Source organism: Euleptes europaea, chromosome 2 (assembly GCF_029931775.1).
Source record: "Euleptes europaea isolate rEulEur1 chromosome 2, rEulEur1.hap1, whole genome shotgun sequence".
Classification (NCBI taxonomy): domain Eukaryota; kingdom Metazoa; phylum Chordata; class Lepidosauria; order Squamata; family Sphaerodactylidae; genus Euleptes; species Euleptes europaea.
The window spans coordinates 34,795,916-34,819,779 of record NC_079313.1 but is presented as its reverse complement, the minus strand read 5'-3'; the positions used below and the strand labels follow the sequence as shown (position 1 = coordinate 34,819,779).

The 23,864-nt window shown below is 42.7% G+C and overlaps 1 protein-coding gene across 1 annotated transcript in view; it reads left to right on the top strand.

Annotated features, from left to right (window-relative positions):
• The window catches only part of KCNT2 (potassium sodium-activated channel subfamily T member 2), a 299,141-nt gene that overhangs the window by 148,418 nt on the left and 126,859 nt on the right, over positions 1 to 23,864 (top strand). Inside the window, exons 6-9 of the mRNA XM_056844277.1 lie at positions 389 to 448; positions 3,418 to 3,492; positions 4,860 to 4,943; positions 9,295 to 9,389. Of these exons, the coding sequence (XP_056700255.1) occupies positions 389 to 448; positions 3,418 to 3,492; positions 4,860 to 4,943; positions 9,295 to 9,389 (314 nt within the window). The remainder of the gene's footprint in view (positions 1 to 388; positions 449 to 3,417; positions 3,493 to 4,859; positions 4,944 to 9,294; positions 9,390 to 23,864) is intronic.

The following is a 23,864-nucleotide window of genomic DNA, read 5'->3' as shown; positions in this document are numbered from 1 at the left end:
ACTTAACACTTCTGGCAGATTTTCCTGGCAGTGACTATTTGGTGGCATGAAAATAAATAGTGCATTGTGGGTCAACCAGTATTCAGAAAAGGAACATGTTGGAGTAGTTACCATGCAGAGGGAGATTTACTTGTGTTTCAGTTGGATGTTCACTTCTTTGGTAACCCAAATGCTACACTGGGTGGATGTTTGTTTTGATCCAGTAGGCCTTTTCTTAGGAGAAAAACTCTGAAGAAGAGATACAAGGCTGGAATTCAGTTTTATTACTAGATTGAAAAATAACCTTTGTACTTGTATGTTAGCTAGTTTTGATTACTGTTCATAACTGAATTCCATGTTTGCTTGGTCCTCTGAATATTGAACATGATTTTGTGTGTCACTTATTTAGGTGTCGGTGGCTGTGATAAGTCTATTGGAAACTATACTTCTGAGCTATCTAAGCTATAAAGTAAGTAATTACAGCCACTTTTTTCCAAATTTGTAGTTTGTATTGATCCTCTTTCCAATAGGAGGTCTGTCTTACCTAATTAAAATACAAATATATTCACAAAGTTTATTAACTTCATTCTGAAGTGGTTGTTAGAGGCAGTGGTGATTCCAACCGTGACACTTCCTTCGCTCAGTATTGTCAGTTTCCCTGCCTCTTTTAATTCCTATAAAGTATGATGCCACCAGGATCAAACTGGATCCACATTCAGTTAAATCCCCATATGTACATAATTGCTACATTTTATGACATTGTCTACAGATGGTATATACATAGCATCACACCGACGGTTCAAGATTTTTTTTCTCTCCCATAATTTGTCTGTCATCCTGTTTGGCTCTTTGAACAAATGCTAGAAACAGTAGGAAATCCCTTGTTAGATCTCTCTGCTGCCTGCTGCCTCTTGCCAAGTGATGCTGTAGGCAGTTGGCAAGGCTTGCCTAGTCAAAGAGCTGATTCCTGCTTGTGAAATGTTGACTATGATAGAATTACCTGCTTATAATAAAATGGAATAAGAGTTTTCTCCTCCCACCTCAGCAAATTCAATAAGTTTAAGGCTTAATATAGGTCTGATAAATGACAATGAGATAATTCTACTAGCATTCCATACCTAGCAATAAACCTAATCCTAATAAGTCCCCCCCCCCAAAAAAAAAAACAGCATTAGGAATGTTTGATCAGTAGGGCTTGCCTCAAGAACTCTCTGTCACTTAGACTTGCTTGGGATGACAAACTAATTACAAAAGCTGTCTGAAGTTTTGAGAGCTAAATGGCACCAAGTTTGTATGAGAGGGGGAGGGAGATTTTTGTGCTTTTTCTTCCTTTGTATATAGAAGCAAGTCGTGCTAGAGAACCGGTCAACATTTACTGGAATAGAATAAAAGGTTGCCATTAGATCATGTTAAATGACCTTTTTGATTGCTGAACTTGGGGCACAATCTGATTTTTTTTATTATACTTGTCTGTTCCAACTGTGCATATTTGGACTCCATTGTTTATGCAGAATTCTATGAGAGGCTGCATGTTGTCTCTATTACTGAGAAGTGCTCTGCATTTATCAGGATGATGACATGTGTTTTGGAGTGTTTCTTAATATTGAGAAAAAGGGAATCCCCATGTGTGCTGTGGAACTTTGGGTCATAGTCCCTGTATTCTTGCTGAGTGAGATCTATGCTGATCTATCAACCTAAAGTGGTCTTACGAATTTCTAGATAGTGCAGTTTTTAGTTTATGTTTGTAGCACAAAACAAAAAAAGCATTTTCCTTGTTTTTATTCTTCCAAGATGTTTATTCAGGGATCAACTTCATATTAGACACAAGCCCCTTTTCAATGAATGGACATTCTCGTGCAGTTCCCATTCATTTCCATGGGGCTTGTGAGGGAGCTCTTCCAGGTGCATTGTGCCTATTGACAATAGTACTTCTGGGTCCCATTTTATGCAGCTGCATAGTGCAGAAAACATAAATTGCTTTGTGTATTCACGCTATTTCCATGGTTATACAGGGACATTAATTGCTTAGTTGAATAACTCCTTGATTGAAAAGAAGGAGAAGGGGAAAGACAGATTTTTTAAAAGGCTAGTGTACATATCAAACAAACCAAAAACCATCTTTTTGAACTCTGCTAGTATCTGTCAAGATTCACCAATGGCATTCGTTAGGAACCAGTAGTATACATCTTGTATACAGACTACTGCATATCAAGTGAAAGCATGGCACATTTTTTAAGAAGTGTGTACTTGCTGAGGGAGGTCTGAACCAACTGGGATGGGGGGCAGGTGGACCCAGAGTTCCCCAAAACTACTTATATATAAGTAGTTACATATGGCCCTGACCTGGATAGCCCAGGCTTGCCCGATCTCGTCAGATCTTGGTAGCTAAGCAGGGCTGGCTCTGGAAACTATTTCGATGGGAGACCACCAAGGAAGTCCAGGGACACAATGCAGAGGCAGGCAATGGCAAACCACCCATCTCTTGCCTTGAAAACCTACGGGGTCACCATAAATCAGCTGTGACTTGATGGCAAAAAAAGTTACATATGTTCAAAAGACAGGTAGCTCCCTCACATTGTGGCTATGTCATGGGCCCTGCCTTCGGAGCTGAGGACCCAGAGGACTCTGAAGCTGAAGTGGAGGAACAGGTTGCCTCTGGGCCTTCAGTACCTCCATTGCAGTCAGTAGTACAGGAGCCTGAAACAACTCAGCAGGAACCACAGCTAGGCAGAGAGATGGAACAACGGCAGACAGAAGCTACTCATCCCCCAACACCTGCAGTGGAAGCTGAGAATGGCAGCCCTCCAAGCTCACCTGAACCTGATAGGAATATCAGGACTCGCCAGCGTATAGTTTTGCAGGGTAGGCGAAGGAGTGCTCGCCTGGAAAGCCTAAGCAGACAGAGAACTGGTGCTGAGTCGTTGCAGGATGAAGCCTAGCTTGGAAGTGCACTGACTGATAAAGGCAGTGCAGGCACACTTTCACTTTGCGGAAGCAACCGTGCAATTTCCCTGTCTTCTTGCTACTGCTATGATTGATCTTTCCGGCCGTTGACTCCTGCCTGTTTTGACGACGCCTCTGAATACTAACCTTGAGAGATAACAGAATCTTTGTTGCCTGCTCCGAAAGGGGCTAGATACCCCCCCGCACGTCTGAGGACTGCGGGCACCGCCCAGCCCTTGGCCTACGCCGGCACAGGCTATGTCATAAAATACAGGTGGGAACGTGCTGATATCATAATGTATTGCCCAGTGCTAATATTTGTATAGTTTTTGACTGATAGAGGTTGCTAGAATGTGCTGTTCATATTCTGGATGTTAGCCCAGTGTTGATATACCAAGCATATGAGTATAGTTTTGTAGTATGTCACATACAAAATATTTGAGGGCAAAATAACAGCTGATTACTGATGTGTTTTGTTTTTTACTTTTTTTTAAGGGAAACATGTGGGAACAAGTTTTGCGGATTCCCTTCCTGTTGGAAATTATCAATGCAATTCCTTTCATTATTACAGTAAGTTTCTATCTTCATTTCTGTCATCTCAACATTTGGATTGGCTGGTTAGTCATATACAGTGGTGTAAACCATGGCTCCATCCTTTAAAAAAAAAACTGAATGAATGTTTCTGTGATTATTTTTGTTAGAGATGCAAACTAGAATTAATTTTAATTGGTAGGTAATCAACCAACACTTGGGTTGTAATTGGTTGGAATCAATTTAAATTAGTTAGAGCAAACATTAGTTGGTGGAGCTGAGATGTATGTCTTAAGCTCTTTTTGGTTCTGTTATAACACTTTTTAATTCACCATTCTAACAATGAGTGGTAGCTTTTGTTTATTACATTGTAACTTTATATTGTGAGCCTGTGGACAGGGTTTGTCTTCCTTTACTTAATTACTGTACCGTACCTAGTGTCTGAAGTACTCTATAAAAATGATATCATGATCTTCATTATCTCAAAAGATATTTGTACTGAAGTTTGTCTTATTATGCCAATTTATTTAAACTCAAGGGCTTAAAAAGCAGCTGTTTAATTGACCAGTAGTGGTAAATAGCCCTGGTATATACGCTACTTGAACTTGAAGGCAGGGGTCATAGTTATGAAAACTTTGTTTTACCCTTTAAATATACACATGCTCACTAGAGCCTATGCCAAGCAAACAAAACTGCCTTTAAAAAATCTGTGCGTGGGGGGGGGGGGGAGTGAGAGTCTACTTTTTAGCAGTTGCTTGGATGGTGTGCTGTCTGTCAGAAAGACTGGGGGTGGGTGAGTCCCATGTTATAAAGTCCCCGCGTCCTCCATGTGTTTGTTCCAGACCTGTCTGCCAGATATGCTCTCGGAACTCCATGTTCACAACTTAATTCCAAGGTATACATGGGACAAACAGTGGCTCCCCAGGGCCATTCAGATCAGGAAAATGGCATGAGGTGTAAGCCGTTTCTCACTCTTCATTTTGGTCTCAATCTAAGTCACACCTACATGCGTCTGGGAATTAAGTTCCAAGAATGGACCTACCAGCCCACATCGGGATATGTGGGAGACACAAGGACTTTATATTGAATGAATTTGCCCTGGATTAAATTAAAGAGGACTCTGCATTTAGACATGATGCATTTGTCTTCCCTTATGGAAGGAGCTCCCAACATTGATATTTTTCTCATGGAAGTGGTTGCAACCAGAAGCAAGAATTTTCAGGGTATTAATAACTTTCTGTTTGCTAAGGTTGTTTACGATTGTAGCCTTAATCAGAAGTAACGAGTGGGGTTAAAAGAGTATCTTGAATGCCAGAGAGAAGAAATAGGGATCTTTTTATAATAATCTTTCTGTGAAATTTTAAAAGATATGCTTAGTGGGTTTTCTGTCTTTTTCTTTCTTTCAGATTTTTTGGCCTTCATTAAGAAACTTATTCATTCCAGTATTTTTAAATTGTTGGCTTGCCAAGCATGCTTTGGAGAATATGATTGTAAGTATAACCAAGTAGTGAGATAGGAATTCATTTTGAAAGCCTCCTTACAATTTTCAGTATGGGTTGGTGCAAAAATAAGTGAACATAAAAGCTTGATACACTCTATGCTCAAATGACAGGGTTTAGTTTCAAGCCTGTACAGAGCCACTGAAAATTGGTGGGAGTAAATTGGCTTAAATCCAAGCATGTCAGCTTAATTGCTTTTTGGATTGCCTTTCACATGTTGAAGTTGTTTCACAGTCGGCATTTCAAACTTTCTGTTTTACCTCCCTGTAGTTTAATTAGATTCAGGTTTTTTGGAATCCAAATGCATTGTCTGTGTTTATAATAAAACCATTGGTCCAGCATTAATCCCTTTGACAAGTCTTCTTCTTTTTTGGTTCCAAATAGCTAGAAAATCACTCAGACTGCAGGGCTAGGAACCCTAGATTTCCCAGCTTAGCAAATAGCTATTATACTTGGTCCTTATGCCACCTGGCATTCAGAACAAGCAAAAAAGAAAAGTGGAGCGTGTGGACCTGGCCAAAGAACAGCAATGGTCCAATTATTTCAGCCTAGCGTGTCTGGTCAACTGGCAAATTTAAGAGCGGTCGGAAACATATGCAACAGAAGGCCTAGGACCAACCTTGAAGTAATGATGCTGTCAACCAAAATTCTTAGTACCACTGGATGAACATTCTGCAGAGTTCAGGCACCATACAATGAACTGGAGCAACAGCAAATTTAGGCAATTGGCGTACATTATTGCAGTCCAGTAGGGAGTTCTAAATTATGATCTGAACTCAAACACTTGCAGTAGAACTATAGACTACCAATTATTGCTGGTCTCATCCACATTTGTTTTTGCTGATGGGAGATTCCAAATCAAATTGGAAGACAAGGGTGTGTGTGTTCCTATAGTATTTCTATCTCTTTACTTGTCTGTAGATGTCCATTCTGGTACCTCATTCTTCTTGTCCGTAGATGTAAACTCTGGGTACAGTCCAATTTGTTTGAGCCACAATTTAGCAGGAAGTTTTGTGGTGCACAATCAGTTTAAGCAGTCACCCAGGATGGCTTTCTCTGGTAGAGAACTGCCACCAAAACTCAGTTCTGCCCTAGAAAACATTTGGAATACTCTTGACCGTTTTTAACATGCTTTTGAGTGTGGGTCCCATGGGTTACGTTTGTTTGTATAGTTTTAGTAGCGTCATGGCTATGGGTTTTTCTTTGGATGTGGCTTTTTTAAAAATTTGTAGTTGATATTGTTAGTTGCCTTGGAGATTTGTTATCCAAAGGCAAGATAAAAAATATTTTAATAAAGAAATCAAGATTGCACTTTAAGAAGTGGCCCGTTCACACAAGAAGCTATCAAAGCTGATTGCTTCCAGTTCCAATGCAAGGTGCAGACTATTAACTTTAAAGTGCTAACAGTGCCTATTACCAGCTTTGTGTACAGGCTCTTGTCATCTGTACTCTGGGAATCTCCTAGCTCATCTTGAACTAATATTTTATTTAATCTTGAGTTAATATTTTGTTTAAAATATTTAGTTGTTGCCTCTTCATAGAAATATGTACAAGTTGATTTATGATAATAAGAATTCAAAAACCAATAAAAAGATAAAGGATTAAAACATCAGCAAAAGTAAAGAAAAACAGAATAAAAATTTAAAGAAGTATCAGATGTGAAATTAGGAAGCTCATAAAACCCCAAAAATGGCAAACATAAAGCCAATGGAAAAAATGGGATAAAATCAAAATAGTGTGCTAAAAACAATTAATAAAACTCTACGGGAGTAAGGAATATAATAGGCCTGGGAAAATTAAAAATGTCTTTGCTTGGTGCCTACCAGCATGTACATTTTAGCACCAGGCAAGCTTCGGCTGAGGAGGGAGTTCCAGTGATTTGGCACCACTACAGCCAAGGCTTGATGCCTGGTACTTGCCCATCTAGCCTTTGAACATGAAGGGCTCACAAAGAAGGGCCTCTGATTAAGGTCTTAATTGCTGGTCTGGCTCCTTACCCTATATTGGAACATTTCTATTACTATTCTGTTGGTATTTCCTCAAGCCTCGACTGGAACAGAATTCTCTGGTTTACCTTCTCTTGTGATTGGATGGCAAAATTTATATTATTCCCTATTCTACTATATATTATATTTTCTCCCTGATTGCTTCCAGTTCCAATGCAAGGTGCAGGTTATTAATTGTTAAAGCTGTAACAGTACCATCCTAAGTAGAGGTATACCACTTTGAATCCACTGAAGTCAATGGGCTTGTATAAGGGTGTAACTCCACTTAGGTTGACAGCTCAAATGGCCTGTATATATTATGGGGTGCACTGTTCCATACATTCCTCCCCATCTCTTACACTTTGTTGTTGCTTTCTTGTTAAGTTATCTCTTTTTGTCTCAAGCACACACATGTTCCAGCAGATCAAATGTCAGACATCAAGTCACAACTGACTTATGCTGACCCCGCAAGAGGCTTTTGGAGGTGGTTTGCCATTGCCTGCCTCCGCGTCACGACCCTGGTATTCCTTGCAGGTTGCCCATCCAAATACTAACCGGGGACGACCCTGCTTAGCTTCTGAGATCTGATGAGACCAGGCTAGCCTGGGGCTATCCAGGTCAGGGTGATGGAACAATGGCTTTTTGGGTGGCCTCTTAGTAGTAAAAGCAACACTTTAAATAAAATGACACTCTGCCTAAGGAGGTGCAGTTTGCCCCATTCCTTGGCCAGTTCTACTGTTAGACTAAGGGCTTCTCTTTAATTTCAGAAGGCCTTCTAGCTTATTGAACTTTTTGTTGTGCTGTCTTAAATTCCAAAGTGTTTTGTGTTGGTTTAACTGCTGCCTTGTTTTATTTAGTCTAGGTTCATCTTGATTTATTGTATCCCTCTGTTATTGCAGAATCTGCTTTGATTAAGTGGTTTTATTGCTTACAACAATAACAAAAATTACCTTGTGAGTCATTTTGAATACCCTAGCAGGAATATGACTAATAAGTTAATGTATAAATCAAATATGCAGCTTGCAAGTAGTACAGCCGGCCACAGGCTCCCTTTCAGTCCAAACACGGAGGGTGCCCAATAGCCTCGATTCTGGCCACCACTTTCTGCCCTGCCAAGTGGTGCCCTACTGCCCTTTGATTTTAGGAGCTGCTCAATGCTGAACTGGCCAAAGGCTCCCTTCTAGCCCAAACATCGCTGCTGCTGCGTTGCCTCTCTCTCCCAGCCTCCTCCTTCCTTCCCTGTTGCTTCACTCCCTCATCTGCTCACACTGTTGCTGGCTCATTCCTTCCTCAGGGTCTCTGCAGCTACCATTGTCTGCCTATCTCCTCCCTTGGTTCAGCAGGATGTCTCCTCCCTTCATGGCTGCATTGGTTGGTTGGATGCCTGCCTTCCCACTGCCACCTCCTCCCTTCCCCAGCTGCTGCTGCTAGTTGGCTGATTTGGCAAGGCTTCGAGTGGAAAGCTGGGCAACTTTCCCCATTTTTTTTCTTTTTCCTCCAGCTGGTTCTGGGCATCTTTTCTAACCTTTCTAGAAAATAATTGTGGAGGCTGTTTCCCAAAATGGCGGTCATGATGTCGTGATGTTATTTCATGAGTGACTGTTTTTAGTTGCATCTGTGCAAGTGCAGACAACGTTTCTCCAGATTGTGGCCTTGTAAAAATCCTTTGTGGGATGCCCCGCCCTCATTGGCTTCTTCGTTTATTGTGTCCTTTGCTGCCCTGTTTCTGGCTTGAAGAGCCTCAGAAGTTGGAAGGGGAGGGAGTTTGCAGCACCTGCTTCCTTCTCCTCTCTGCTAGGTCTCTCCTGCGCAGCTTGGAGAGAGAACCCAACCACTTCCTCACAGGCCTGCTTCTAAGCTCCTTACGACACAGTGCAGCAGGATGCACATGTTCGGTCAAGTCACCTGATGTCTTGAAAGGATGAGCTGTCTCATGAAACCTCAGGGGAATCTTAGGCTGTACCTGCAGCCCCCCCCCTTTCCTTGGGTGGTCTAAACAGATATTGGCAAGGATTTAATTGGGGCTTTAAAGGGCCCATACTGTGTTGTTGCTGTCCTGAGTTCTGAACTGAGAATCCTTTGGTTTCTGAGTAAGTCCAGGGATTGGTGTTGGAATGAGGGGCTGGGCTTACTCTTAAATATCCCTGATTTTTATTTTAAAGTTTTTGGATTTCTCTGCAAGACCTGGAATTCCCCTGGGTTTGTTGGGAAAATCACCCTTTTCTATACATGCTCCTATCTTGTGGATTTATCTGCATTATTTCTGGGGTCATGTTCAGAAACCGATATATGACTAGATAAAACCTATATATAGGATGCCTGAACACCGTACATCTTTCCTTTTTCTTTTGATCTAGAATGACCTCCATAGAGCTATCCAGCGCACACAATCTGCAATGTTCAACCAAGTTCTGATTTTAATATCTACATTACTGTGTCTTATCTTTACCTGGTAGGTAGTAATACCATCCATACTATTTCCATGCAGGTATCTGTGTTAGTCTGCTGCAGCTAACATAACAAAGAGTATGCACTTCAGTTTGTGTACATTTCTTGCGGCATGATCAGAAGTAACACATCTAATGGCATGGCTGACAAAAGGTTGCACATGCAGCTGTCTTATACTGAATCAGACCACTGGTCCATTTAAGTCAGTATTATCTCCTCGGGCTGGCGGTGCATTTGCAGGTCTCAAGTAGAAGTCCTTCACATCACCAACTACCTGATCCTTTTTAACTGGAGATGCCCAGGAGTTGAATCTGGGACCTTCTGTGCACCAGTCAGATGCTCTACCACTGCGCCACAGCCCCTCTTATACTTATGACAATCTATTTGGGTGCGGTGGAACACAGGCAGGATGGTGCTGCTGCAGTCGTCTTGTTTGTGGGCTTCCTAGAGGCACCTGCTTGGCCACTGTGTGAGCAGACTGCTGGGCTTGATGGGCCTTGGTCTGATCCAGCAGGGCCTTTCTTATGTTCTTAGGTTCTTATTTGTTAGTTTTAAAGGTTCCATGACACTCTTTATTATATCACTAATATTGCAATTCTTGGGTTACAACTGAGGTAGTTTTAATTATATGTGATTTATGCTTCGTGATGCAGCAGATTTGGGGTGAGGGGGCTGTTGTATGTCCATAGTAGGAAAAATAATATTCTTTTCCTGTTTATGAAAGTGTTACTGCTTTGGTAAGAATGTTGCTGTTCTTTAGAAAAGTCAGAATTGAGTCTTCTGCAGAGAATGCCATGCCTGTGATATCCCAAGGATAGTTAGTTCAAAGAAGAAAGGTGCTGAACAACCAACACCTGGTGAAGCTTTTGGGAAGAGTTTATTTTTAGTTCCTTAGCATTGGGACAGAGTTAAACATTAAGAGTTTATGGGATGTGAACATGAAGAGCCACCACATTGACCAGGGAGGCAAAGAAACATTACTGAAAGGAACTCTGGTTTGAAATGTATTTCTCCTTACAAAACAAAACAAAAATCACAAGCTGAAGTGTGAACCTTGGGAAGGTAAATCTGAGTCTTTGCTTCGAGTAAAAGCTATTGTAAAAAGTTGTGCTTGCTTACTCTTACATTTGCTTGCTTACTCTCAACTTTGGATTTTTAAAAAGGATCTATTTCAGTTCTAGCACCAACTGGACATTTCACTTGGCCCCATTGGGCTTGTGTGAAGCACAGCATTGAGTGTTCTTTGATGAGCTTATGCTTTCTTATTGATTGGAGTTTGCCTGTCTCACCTTGTAACATTGCACTGAAGTACTTCACATAATATAAACTGTGGGGCATTTTTTACGGTAGATTTTGCTTCTCTTGCCACGGACCAATAAAAAACCCGATTTAAATGTTTTTTTCATGGCTGCGATTTATCCCCGTCAATTATCTGTAGTTTTGGTTTTTCACGGGAACAAAGCACGCTGTATTTGACAACGGTTTGGTCTGTCCCCTTTGCAGGATGCCTCCCCTTCCAACAAGCTTATTGTTTATGCCTGCCCCCAATCCACCCCATCTCCGCCCAGCAGATTGCCTTGTGCAGTTCACCAGCCCCAGTGCAAAAAACAACCACCAGTCCCTCTGGTCTCCTCCATTTTTCTTCCACCCTCGCTCTGTTCTGCTTTTGGAATAGTCAGATTCCAAATTGGGGGGGGGGGGCAAGGCAGCGCTTTCCTCAAAGCTTCCCTCTATTTTCTATAGGTGTGGAACCCATTGCCCTTTAATGAAAGACAGGACTGGGGGGGGGGCAGGAATTGCATCCATGTGCCAAGAGGTGTGCCTTGGATCCAAGGTGTGCCTTGGATTTGCCGCTCTCTAGATGCACATTTTCCCAATCCTAATTCTCAAAACTCTTCTTGGGGGCTGATTGTTGAGTTTTGAGAATTTGGATGGGAAAAGGGTGCATCTAGAGAGCAGCAAATCCAAGGAAAAACCTCCCGTGCATAAATGGCCACTGTAAACCTCTTGCATTAAAGCCAGTGCATCGTGAGAGAGAGGAGGGCTCCACGCGCCGGCCCTGATCCAGCCAGTGTGCATGGCAGGGGGGAGAGAGGAAAGAAGGCCCCTGGCTTGCGCGCCGGCCATGATCCGGCCCCAGTGCATCATGAGAGAGAGGAGGGCTCCTGGCTTGTGCGCCGGCCCCGATCCAGCCAATGTGCATGGGGGGGGGGGAAGAGGAAAGAAGGCCCCTGGCTTGCTCACCGGCCATGATCTGGCCCCAGTGCATCGTGAGAGAGAGGAGGGAGACCCAGAGAAGACTGGCTGCCCCTCTTCAGAAGAGTGATAGGAGGGAGTTTTGCCTTGGGTTTTCCGCTCTCAGGATGCACATTTTTCCCATCTGAATTCTCAAAAATCCCCCCTCCCCGCTGGGGTAGAGGGGCCAACAGCCCCTTCCCTTAAACATCCCCCCCACGGGTCCAGCTGCCCTAGACCGAGCGGCCACCACCATCACCCCCAGCACTCGAGGCGCACATGGCGTGGCCCCGCCGGTCTCCCCCTGGAGCCGTCTGTCCGACGTCCCCCTGGGCTTGGAGGTGTGGGCCCAGCTCCAAGGCCCATCTTGGGCGAGGGGCAGGGAAGGAGTGCCGCCTGCCCGCCCGCCAGCCTCCGGGATGGAGGGAGAGAAGTGCCAGGACTCTAGGCAGGCAGGCAGCAAAAGGGGCGGTATTCTTGTCCGAGTGCGAAACTCCCCCAGCCAATCACTGTTCTTGGGGAGGAGAAAGTAGACGTCACGGGCAGGGGCAGCGGAACTGAAGCAAACAATTCTTCATGGGCCTCTGAACCAAAAAACACGCGCCAACAGGAAAGGACTCTTTTAAAGTGGTTTCAGTTGCCTCAGTTATAACACGGCTATTATTGCTCATTCTGGGAAAAGGAGGACCTACAATTAATAACCAAAAATTTGCACCGACACAAATCAGATTTGAAAGGGCAGCAAATCTCTGTGAAAAATTCCCCTGTGTCTCCTCTTCTTGCTGAGGCTCAGACTGGCTGTGTGTAAAGGAGGTGTTCTTTTGCTAGAGTCTATGACTGACAAGCTAGAAAACACCGCTAGGAAGAGAACGTTATGTTCAGATGCATCCCGCAATTTGGTAACTAGCAGGAAAGGCTGACAGAAAATGGCAAGTTGACCTACAGCAATTATGGCTGCCTTCAGCACCTGCAGATAGTGGCTTATTATGCATCGTTATAGTCTGACCTTGTTCTGCCCTTTTCAGAATGACAAAAAATAAGCTAAATAGCAGCAATAATACCCAACAACACAATTGCTAGGTAAGGGAACGAAGCAGTTGGTTATAGCCTGCAATGCTGATTGAAAATGTCAACCAGTTGCCTTTAAAAAGTCCTCTGTTGATGCTTCTTTGGGATCCTGCACATTATGCTGTTGCTTCTTTGAGCTCCTGCACATTATATTTATACAAAACATTAATGTTTACTAGAAAATATCAATATTTACTAGAAATTATTTAGTTACAGGCCTATTTTGATATTTGTTGGTTGAAGTACACAGAGTACTTGCACAAGAAGTTTCACAAAAGCCTAGAACAGCTTTTATCATTGCAGCCCCTGAAGCACTTGACAGCATTCAAAGCCCTTCATATGCCTACAGTGTAGTCCTACAGAGTTACTGCCTTCTAAACCCATGGTCTTCAAAGGATTTAGATTAGAGTAACTCTACATAGGATTGCATTGATAGTCTTAGTAATCCTGTATTGTTGCAGCTAGATGGATGAGATCATGTCATGAATATTTTGAAGAGGCAACATCTGACTTGTAGATTCACAGCTCAGTCATTTAACAACTACATTTTCAGTTCATGCACGTTCTTGTATACATATTTGCATACCTGAATTCATATGAACTAGCTTTTCTTGGCCTTCACTACAGCACTGTCTTTGATTAGGAAAGGCAATCATAAACTTATGTGCCTTATTGGGCTGCTTTGTATCCAAAAGATTAATCTCTTATAAGGGTACTGATTAGAACAGCAGACTGCTGAGGTATCTTTGAAGTCACTTGCACTGAGTCTTGAATTCTTTCTACAGTTTTTGCCTCATCCTCCAGATTTTCTCTAAAACTCTCAAGGTTCCCAAGATCATTGCACTGAACACAAATATTTAAGAACTTTATTTCAGACTAAGCCACTTAATAGTTCACATGCTTGACAGGCAACTCTTTCACTTTCCGAAGAAGAAGAGTTGGTTTTTATATGCTAACTTTCTCTGCCTTGTAAGGAGAATCAAACTGGCATACAATCTCTTTCCCTTCCCCTCTCCACAACAGACACCTTGTGAGGTAACTAGGACATCTAATCAAATCCATAGCCTTATTTATTTATTGGACTTCTACAGCACCCATTCCTGACCAGGTCAGCTCACAAGCACTTCAGTACAATTAAAATAGTCATAATTTACAATTAAAACAAATTACTCAACTTAAAATCCGGGCGCCTTCAAACCATAAGGAGCATAAAAACAATGATGGGAAACCTTACAGAGGGAATAAGGGAATAACATATTCCAACAAAATAATAACCAAAAAGAATCTGCCGTAATAAAGAAGGGAAGGGAAGTTGAAGGGAAGGGCAGGGAAGGCCAGCAAAGGTGGAAATTGTCGCTGTCCTGAACTGTATGCTTGGTAGAACAGCTCAGTTTTACAGGTCCTGCAGAACTGTTTCAAGTCCTGCAGGGCCCTGATCACACTTGACATGGTGTTCCACCAGGCCAGGGCCCTGATTGAGGACAGCTGGATACTTTTTGGGCCAGGGATCCCCAGTAAGTTGTCTCCTGCTGAGTGAAGTGCTCTCTGGGGGCTGTATTGGGAGAAGCAGTCCCACAGGTACGATGGTCCCAGACTGTTTAGGGCTAAGCAGAGTCAGCCCTGGTCAGTACTCAATCTGGAGCCAGTGCAACTGGAAGAACACTGGTTGTACATGTGCCCTCTATGCGGTCCCCTTAAGGACCCATGCTGACACGTTCTGGACCAGCTGAAGTATGGACCAAGAAATCCATAGGAGGGGCTCACACTGGGCTAAGGTAGAGATTTTTGCATACCAGTGGAATCCTCAGGTTTGCAGAGGAATATGAAAAGGTGAGCAAAGTTGGGGAACAGGTCCCCCCGCCTGGTAACAGCGCACCATGCACAAATGTCTAAAAATACCAAAGTCATTTGGTACTAAAGGTTTGCGTTTAGTGTTCTCCCACATTTGAAATATCCTCTGACCCAAGAATTGAGAGTTGGGTAGAGACCTGTTAGATCAGACTGCAAATGTGCACAGTGGGCACAAGTGAAAGCTAGTCTGCTTCTGTAGTTATTTGGTTTTATTATGCTAAAGGGGAGACCATTTATTCCTGCTGTGATTCAGACTGGTAAGGCCAAAGTGGTGTCTGGTCACTTTATGGAGTATCTATTTGGCTTGACGGATGTAATCCAAAAATAGAGATTTCTCAGAGCTATTCTGGGACTTCCTGAATGAGTGATTGAGGTAGCTATGAGTCTTGAAGTGGGGTTGTGCTCATTAACAGCCATTGCTAGCATAGCAGCCATAAAAATTTTGGTTGACATATTTTTTTTGTCGCAGAGACTCCTCCTTGAACTCTGCCTGTTTAGTGATTGAGAATACCTATAGGAGTGAATGGGAGAAAGTGATAACTCAGGAAATTAATTGTGCTTGGTTTTCTATTCCAGCACTCTTATGATGTGAGAAAGACCGGAGTACTAGTTAAATAGTTTCAGTACAGACTACCAGAATTTGTATGCTATGGCTTGCAGATTTTTCTTTTCCTCTAACTCATTTCCCCAACTTTGTACTTTTTCATATCTGCATCTAAATATAGAAGAGCTTTTGCTTCGGTAAGTTGAAATGTTCCACCATCAAGAGTAGCTTAAGCAAAATCCTTTACATGATTGTTTTGTCCCTGTAGTGCCAGATAATTGAAGAATGCAGCTTGTGTACTGTTAGTTTGTAATTATTATAATGAAGTTAATGAAGAAACTATTGCCCATCCTTTGTCTGTCTTATCAAGTCAGCACCAGGTGATCTGGTAACCTTGTTCCTTTCTGTGGATAAATATTTATACTACAGAAAGATTGGTCATTAAGATGACATAGCTAGCAAGAGTAGATCCTGGCTGTTGAAGGAATTTTATTAATTTACAGTATTTGTACATTCTTGATAGCTGATACATTAAATGAATTGCATCACTGAATAAGGTCAGATGGCTGGATAATAAAATGTGTTGAATTTGAAAAGTGAGCACATTTGTTTTCCACAGAGGAGACAGACCAGAACATTTTCAGGAAATGCGAGGCTAGTTCCTTAATTATTTTTCATATCTGCATCTGCATGAAAATGGCTTATACCGCAGACACCACACATTTTTAAAAGATTTTTGAAAATATCTTTATTTATTTTTTATTGTTTGGCTCCCCAGGTTTGTAGAAAAATCTCCCCAATTGTATAGAGCTTTTGAATTACACACGGGTCCAAGTTCAGAATTAGACATATGATTTCTCCTCCTACTGTTCAGCCTTTCTCCACTGCTTTATATGTGCCTTGTGCATTACCACAGAAAACAGAGATCTTCCTTTCTTTTCAGGAATATCTCTGGCCTCTTACCCTGAGAAAGTTCTGAAGCCTTTCTGTTATTTAGAAACGACTTCTGAACAGGTCCAGGGAATTATCTATATAGGATCTATATAGGATATACAATCCTCATGCTTGCCAGCATTTGGAAAGCCAGAACAGGATCAGACAGATCTTCTTTGAGGTTCCATTAATCCTTGCTAGGATCAGTTGAGGCTCAATATACCAAATATGGTGAAGATCCAATACACTTAGACTCCCATCTCCAAAGTAGAGTGCTAGGAGTTCTAAGGTCTCCATCTTTGTCATGGAGCAGCCTGTCAGCATTTCACTTCAGATTCTAGCCTTTATGAGAACTAGAATTGCTGAACTGAATTCCCTTTCAAAAGGGATTTCTAGCTTTAGGCAAGAAGACTGTAAATCTGTATGCAAGAGATGGTAAGAGAGTGAAGCCTGACAACCAGAGTTGTCTCTCTTCAATCTTCTTAGGTTTTACATCTTTCAAGATGGAGAGAGCAAGGCCAGACAGCTGAAGCTGTACTCCAGTTACTCTCTCTTAGTCTCACGCAAGAGACAGAGAAAGCTGATAGCCAGACAACCAGCATTGTCCTCTACCAACATTTCTTTCCAAGCTTTACATCTTTGGAGATGTGGAGAGAGTGAGGTCAGACAGCCTAAGCCATCTTCCGTCAACTCCCTGCCTTCTGGCAGTTTGGTTCTGGCTTTTATTCTCTCAGACCAGCTGTCATCTGAGCTGAGAGACTAGAAGCTTCTGCCCAGGGTGGCTACACTAATACCTGTATCCTTGCACTTGGCATGGTCACACATAGTGGTGGTGTGCCATTGTCACTGGGTCTGTGAAGAAAGCATTATTATGTTCTTGGCATTGAGTCACAAAGTTCACAAGTGCAAGGTCACCATCTGTTATACTGTTTGAAGACTAGGTCTGAATCATTCGGTTAGCATTATTCCCTCCTCACACGGCAGCTATCAGAGGGTCTAAACTCCCAGGCAGAAATGACCTTCTTGTTAATGTCAAGAAGAGGCCAAGTACCTCGGTTAAGTGATGCTGATATTTTTCCAGACACAACCATCAAGCGGGCAACATTGCATATCATAACCTCGTAGTCTTGCAGTTTATTTATCTCAGAATATTAAGAATAGTCTTAGCCAGCAACTCATGACCTTTACTCTGTTTTATTTACTACATCAACAATTCTGTTCAGAGAAATAAGCCTCTATAAACCTTTTTGTAAACTTTTACTTCTATACTTTACTCATGAGATTCATAGGGAAACCACAGGTACAGGCACCCTACCTCTCAGGCCTGCAACAGCAGCAGCAGCAGGGATCTTTCTCTGGAAGAAGAGCCTCTTCAGCTGTTTGGGATAGAAAGAGAGGCTCTGTACTTAGCTGAGCAAAGGGATAGGCTATAGTCCAAAGTTAGTTACATTGGGTTGGATCCAGCAAGATATTGTGCTCAATCTTATGCAATTCCCCTCCTTCCTGTAGCTCCTGTCCTACATGGCCTTTATTTATGCAGGCCCCATAATCCCCCAAAACTATCAGTTCTCCATACTACACCTGCTATCATACTTACATGAAACTCCTCATTTGACCCAATAGCCTTAAGCAGTATCACACTAATAAACTTTAAAACAATTCTAATAGCCCAACACCAGAAACGGACTCATTTTTTTATTCATAGTATTATATCTTGCTATAACTTGAGAGAGAAAAACCTTTGCAACAGCCAAAGTGGCCTTGTGTTCAATGCCTGCTAGGAGCACCCTCAGCACCCGCTATCAAATAAACATGGCTTATGGTTTAATACCAACAACCCTGTCCATTGCCATCCCTGCTGGAGCCCCTTCACCAGTAACCTCTCTCTTCCTGTGCTACTTAGAGATGCTGGAACAAGCAGTAGTGTCACTAGCAAGACAGCCCGAATCCTCTATTAGGGCCCTGGCACCCCAGTTTTTAAGAATGTGTGGTGTGTGTGGACTGTAGTAGGGGTGCCACAGGCAGCATTGGGGACGCTGAAGAGCTAGACATCGCCACCAGGTGTTACATTTGATACTCCTGTTCCTGATTGTGTAGATTCATCTCCAGAAGATATAGGCACACTTGGAGTCGGACCAGTGTTAAGAGATCAGGAAATTATGTCTGCACTGGGGCAAAGACAAGGGTGAAGGGCATCACTTCTGAATCTCCTCCAACTGCAAACCACATTTGTTTGAAGCTTGCTCATTTATTTTTGAAGCATTACCTGAGAGAGATGATGAGAAAAAATGCCAGCTTGTTTTCCTGGGCTACTCAATAGCTGGCTCAGTAGCTGTCACACAGTCAGTTCTGCTGATCAAGTGCCAGTTCACTTGAACAAAAACCTGCTCATGTGAGCATTGCAGTGTCAGACAACACACACTTCAAAAACTGCATCAGGGCTCTGGTGCTATGAACTGGAAAATTGCAATTTGTATTTAGAAAAGTTTGTATGTACGTTTCATAAACACTATAGATAAGAGTTTCTTTCTATTTAATCAGAGAGGTGGGGACATCAAGATCTACTCTAGCAACAACTAAATTTCCAGACAGAAGGCTGTTCCAACTTCGCCAGCTGAGACCCTCTCTGCTGGAGATTCTAGTGGCTTAAAAGGGGAACCTTGTATCACTAGAAGAAATTATAAAGTACATGAAAGCCAATAATGCATCAGACCTGACTACTTTAACCCCAGAAGTGATCTGATGCTAAACTCTTTACAATTAATTAAATATACCATGAAAGCAAAGTATAAACAAGGCTTATAACTTGATGTGACATTGAAATACCTATTCTCATCAGAGGACACAGAAGTCAAAGGTTTCTAATGTCCATTGAATTGCATTCCTTAATATGGAGTGGTGATCCCAATTCATACAAACACTTTGACAACTGTATCCCATATGTCCTGATAGGAAACCTAAGCAGAGTTACATCCTTCTTCAATGGGCTTATAAAGGTATATAGGTTTCCAGTGCTGGTCTCTTATAGTGATACATTTACTAAACACCTGCGACTGTTCTTTTAGTAGCTGGAAATCAGCATGTTATAAAGATGCTCCTTTAAAAAAAGGTATTGCAGGGATAGAGGTGGCCTTTTGACCCAAGAACACAGGATAAACACAGCAGCAGACATGTGCTGTGCCCTGTCTAGCTTGCCACAGCCATTTCCTACTGCTTGGATTTGCATCACACCCACTACAGTCTCATATAAAAAGTTGTTTGTGTTTTCAGAACAGCTGGATCCTTCGTTTAGTGAATTTGGGGACATTTATGTATTCATCCTCTGCTTCACCAACAATTTCCCTCGTCATTCTTTTTAAAATTAGAAGTATACAAGGTAGCCTTTGAAAGAAGACAAAAGATTAATGATTTCTTCTCCCCAGTTTCATGCATCCTGTATCTTTTAGGTTTTCCACTAGTGCTTGTGATCAGAAATAGGAATCCAAGTGTACATGTTTTTTATAAATAGGTTTTTAGCCAGGAGCATTAAACATTCATATAGATACCCATATAAATATCCCTTAAACCTCAGAGGTAATGAAAGCTACAGTGGGCAGGAAAAGAGATTGGCAACCAGAGAGATAATATTCCATGAGTTTTTGTCTGTATTATACAGGCCCGATGCAGACAACTGTAAACATGTTTAAGGCTCGTTTTTATTTCAAAGGGAAGTATTTAAACACATGCTTGATTTGCTTGTGGAAGCAAGTAGCATTTAAATATGGCTGAATCCAGCCAAGTATGTTTATGTTTTACTCTGGTAATCATTTTTGTAGGTTTATGTTTGTTAGCAACTAATTGATTTGCTTTAAAACAAGGTTTTAATTGTACGAAAAGGTGGCAGTTTAAATCAGGTTTCCTGGTTTTTCATTCATATATTTATTGAACAAGAATGCATGCAAATTAGTTTTTCCAAGTGGGAACCCACAAGGACTTGCGGGAGGCATCTCATTTTCCCCTCCGCCACTATTTCATCTTTCCCTTTCTTGAAAGTCCCCATAGCCTATTCCCTTTTCCTGCTTCCTTTTTAGGGTTGCCAGCTCCTGGTTGGGAAATTCGTAGAGATTTGGGGTGGACCCTTGGGAGGTGAGGTTAGGGGAGGGAAGTGATCTCAGCAGGGTATAATGCCATAGACTCCACCACCCAAAGCAGCCACGTTCTCCAGGGGAACTGATCTCTGTAATCTGGTGAGCAGTTGTAATTCTGAGTGACATCCAGCCCCCTGTCCTGAGGTTGGCAACCCTAGTTTCCCATGGAGCAAATGGCTGCTTTGGAGGGTAGAGTCTGTGACAGTATACCCTTCTGAGGTCCCTCCCATCCTCCAAGAGATCTGGAAGATGATGGACAAAGGCTCTGCAAGCTCTCTAAAAAGTTCTATGAGCACTTTGAGCCTGTTCTCTTCTTCAGGGAAAAAATGGAGGCAAAATAGGCATTGAGCCTTTCTGCTTTCTTTCTGTCCTCTGTCAGAGTTTCTCTATTTTCATCCAACAGTGAGCCTATTGCCTCTTTTACCAGGCATTTTCTCCTCACATACCTGAAGAAGGTTCTCTTGTGGTAGCGAGCTTCCCTGGCCAGCCTCAGCTCACTGTGAGCTTTGGCCTCTCCAATGGCTGACCTTCGGTGCCTAGTAACCCACAGACACTCCTCTTTAGAGGTATGTCCTTGCCTCCATTTCTTGAGTGTAGCAAAATAGAAGAGAGGTTTCACAGTAGCACATGGTACCAGTTTTGCCATCAGCAGTCCTTGTTACAAGCAAATCCCATTGAATGAGCAATTGTTTCCCTGTGGTGTGGGGGTGACAGAGCCTGTACCCCATGAGTGGTTGTTTTGTGATTAATATAAAAGAGTTTCAGATGAAGTAATTACTTTGCTGTTGGCTGTGGTTGTGGGCCAATCAGCAGCAGGGCTAATTACCCATTTCCTTGATGGGGAAAATGTACACATTACAGAAAGAGTGGTTATCTTTTTTTTTTTAATGCAGCCATTGAGCTTAGGTCCCTGATGTTGGAAGAATTGTGTTAACCAGACATGTACAAATATTATATGTTTTAATGACTACATTGTATTGCTGAATAAGGTTAGTTCATCATATAATGATGCTTCACATTTAAAACATTTTGGCAGAAAGTAGTGGGTGTGGGTGGGGATAGGAGCATCTTTCAAAAGTAGCAGCAAGTAGCATCTGTCTTCTGAAATAGAAATGATATATCGAAAAAGTTTGAGAGTTGGGGAACGTGTTATTATGGAATAATTTCTCGTTCATCCCATGGAGCTCTTCTGGCTTGCTACTTCAGATTAAAAGTGTCCAAAAGTAAAATAGGCTGAACTGGCAAAATGTTCTTGTAGCTAGCTATTGAGTGAAAGATGTTCTGATAAAAAGACAATGTAATGCATTGTAAAGAGCACTCATGCCCTTGAATTTGAAGAATGATCTTATCTTGAGATAAGAAATGGCTGATGACAGTCATTGTGATTCTTTAATATCTTTGATGCTGCAAGACCTATTTCAGTGTGGCTCATCCATGCTCAGTTTTGAACTGTATTGTGTTGCTTTCAGTTTGCCTGGCTTTTTTAAAATGGCGAACAGTGCTTTGCTGAGAAACAGGTGGGGAATTGCATCACATAAATGGAGAGGGAATAGGGAGGCCTGATTCTCGAGCCGTTGTTTTGAAGATGTTGATGGCCACAAACTTGTGCTTCTCAGTCAAGTAAGTATCATGCTAAGAACAGATTAGACCAAACTGCATGTGCAGATTGCACTCAACTATCCTTGGGTTTTTCCCATAAAAAGCAGTTGCAACCACCTATTCTCGCTCAGAGGGAGAAGGGTATCTTCATTATGGGTGTTTCCTTTTCCTCTTATCTCGGGAGGCAGGAACCAAATATTTAATTTTTTCTGACCTCTGAGGGTAAACGCCCCCTTGTGATCAGTTCTATTTCCTGCCTTGAACGGGAGAGCAGCCTTCTAGCAGCTCTCTGCTACAGAAATAATAGAGAAACCTTAACCTTACTTATTAGACCTAAAAATATTCTTATTTTAACAAACCTAAACTTAACCTAACTAATCTACTACTCAATTCTATTTACTGTCTTAATTTTCTGCCTATTCTCCTCAGAAGGGTCTTTTCCCGCCAAAAAAAAAAAAAAAAAAATGGCGGATCGGCATCAGGACAGCTATATAGCGCCTGCCAATTTAGACCCTAGCCTGCTAGTGGCCTTACCACTACAATTAGATGAACCCTCGGACAGTCACTCTGGTGACCTGAGGACCAAAACTCAAAAGGGAAAGGCAAAAGCGGCAAGAACGGCGCAGGCAAGTACAAACGGCTTGGCTCGACCGCTAACAAGCGCGCCAAATGCCTGCTGCAAAACGCACGCTGCTCTGCCGCGCCTGAAAGACGCGACTGCCAGATCGCAACAGAAAGCGGCCGGGAGAAAACAGCGGCGGTAGCCGCTCCTCCCACACAGCATGAACGGGGGAAATGAAGGAGGCTGGCGGCTCGCCTTTTTGCCTCGCCCACCGTTCTCCGTCCTTAGGCGGCTCGCCTATTGTTATTCAAGGACGGGAAGCAGCGGGAAGCAGCCAGGAGAACACAGCAGCTATAGCCACTTCTCCCACACTGCACAAACGGGGGAAATGAAGGAGGCTGGCGGCTCGCCTTTTTGCCTCGCAATGCTCCGTCCTCAGGCAGCTCGCCTATTATTATTCAAGGACGGGAAGCATCAACGGAGACATCGACTGCCGGTAAGGTGACTTGCCCCCCCCCCTCATAGATGCAGCCTGTATTACTCCTGTAAGAGCAGAGCTCTCCACCCTGATTAAAAACGCCTTCTCAGATGGCTTAAGGGCAGTACAACCTCCTTATCCTGCCCCATCCATACAGGGATCCATACAGGATCACACCCTCCAGCACCACAAACAGTAATCTGATTGCTAAAAGGGCAGAATATCAGCCAAAACAGGGGAACGGCTGTGGCTCAGTGGCAGAGCATCGGATTGGCATGCAGAGGGCCAATTCTGGTAGTAGGTGATGTGGAAGACCTCTGCCTGAGATCCTGGTGAGCCAATCACCAGTCCAAGTAGTACCAAGAGAGTACGTGCTGGCCAGCCTAAGCAGCGCTGAAAGCTAATTCACGGTCACAAAATTGCCAATTGGTACCCAGACTGTCTATAGTATTTAATGCAGAAGATTTCCTTCTGCATTGGCATAAAAACCTAGCTACTCTTGATCTCTCAGAGGACTCAGAGTGGGAGAAAAGACTCCAGATAGGTTTGTGCCAGCGCTTGATTATTTCTAACTCTGTTGAAAGCAGAGCGGGAGAAACCAATGGCACCCATACAATGCTCCACAGCCTCTAGGAAGCCTTTATATTTGGTTTATCGGTGCTTCTAAAATTCTAAAAGTGCCTTCAGTAGAATCACCTGTCACTGCCTTCACTCCTTCAACCTTGTTACATGGCCTTGCCATGATTAGGGACCCTACAGATAGGAAGGCAGAGTTAGCAGGCATAAATGCTCAGAGGCCTTGGCACTCACTATCAAGCGCTTCTATCACATCTGCCCTAGTACACAGAGTGGCAATAATTTGGACTAGGAAGTTATATCAACTTTTTCCACAGGAAGAAAGAAACGCCTTTACAGGAGTACCCATGTTTTTTGAGAGTGGTATTCTTTCTAACTGATTCGAACTTCGATACCATGCCATATGCAGCTAGGACACTAGCCGCAGCATCAGATGCCAGAAGGGCATCCATGTTTTTTTTGAGAGTGGTATCCTTCCAGCTGATTCTACCTTAGATACCATGTCA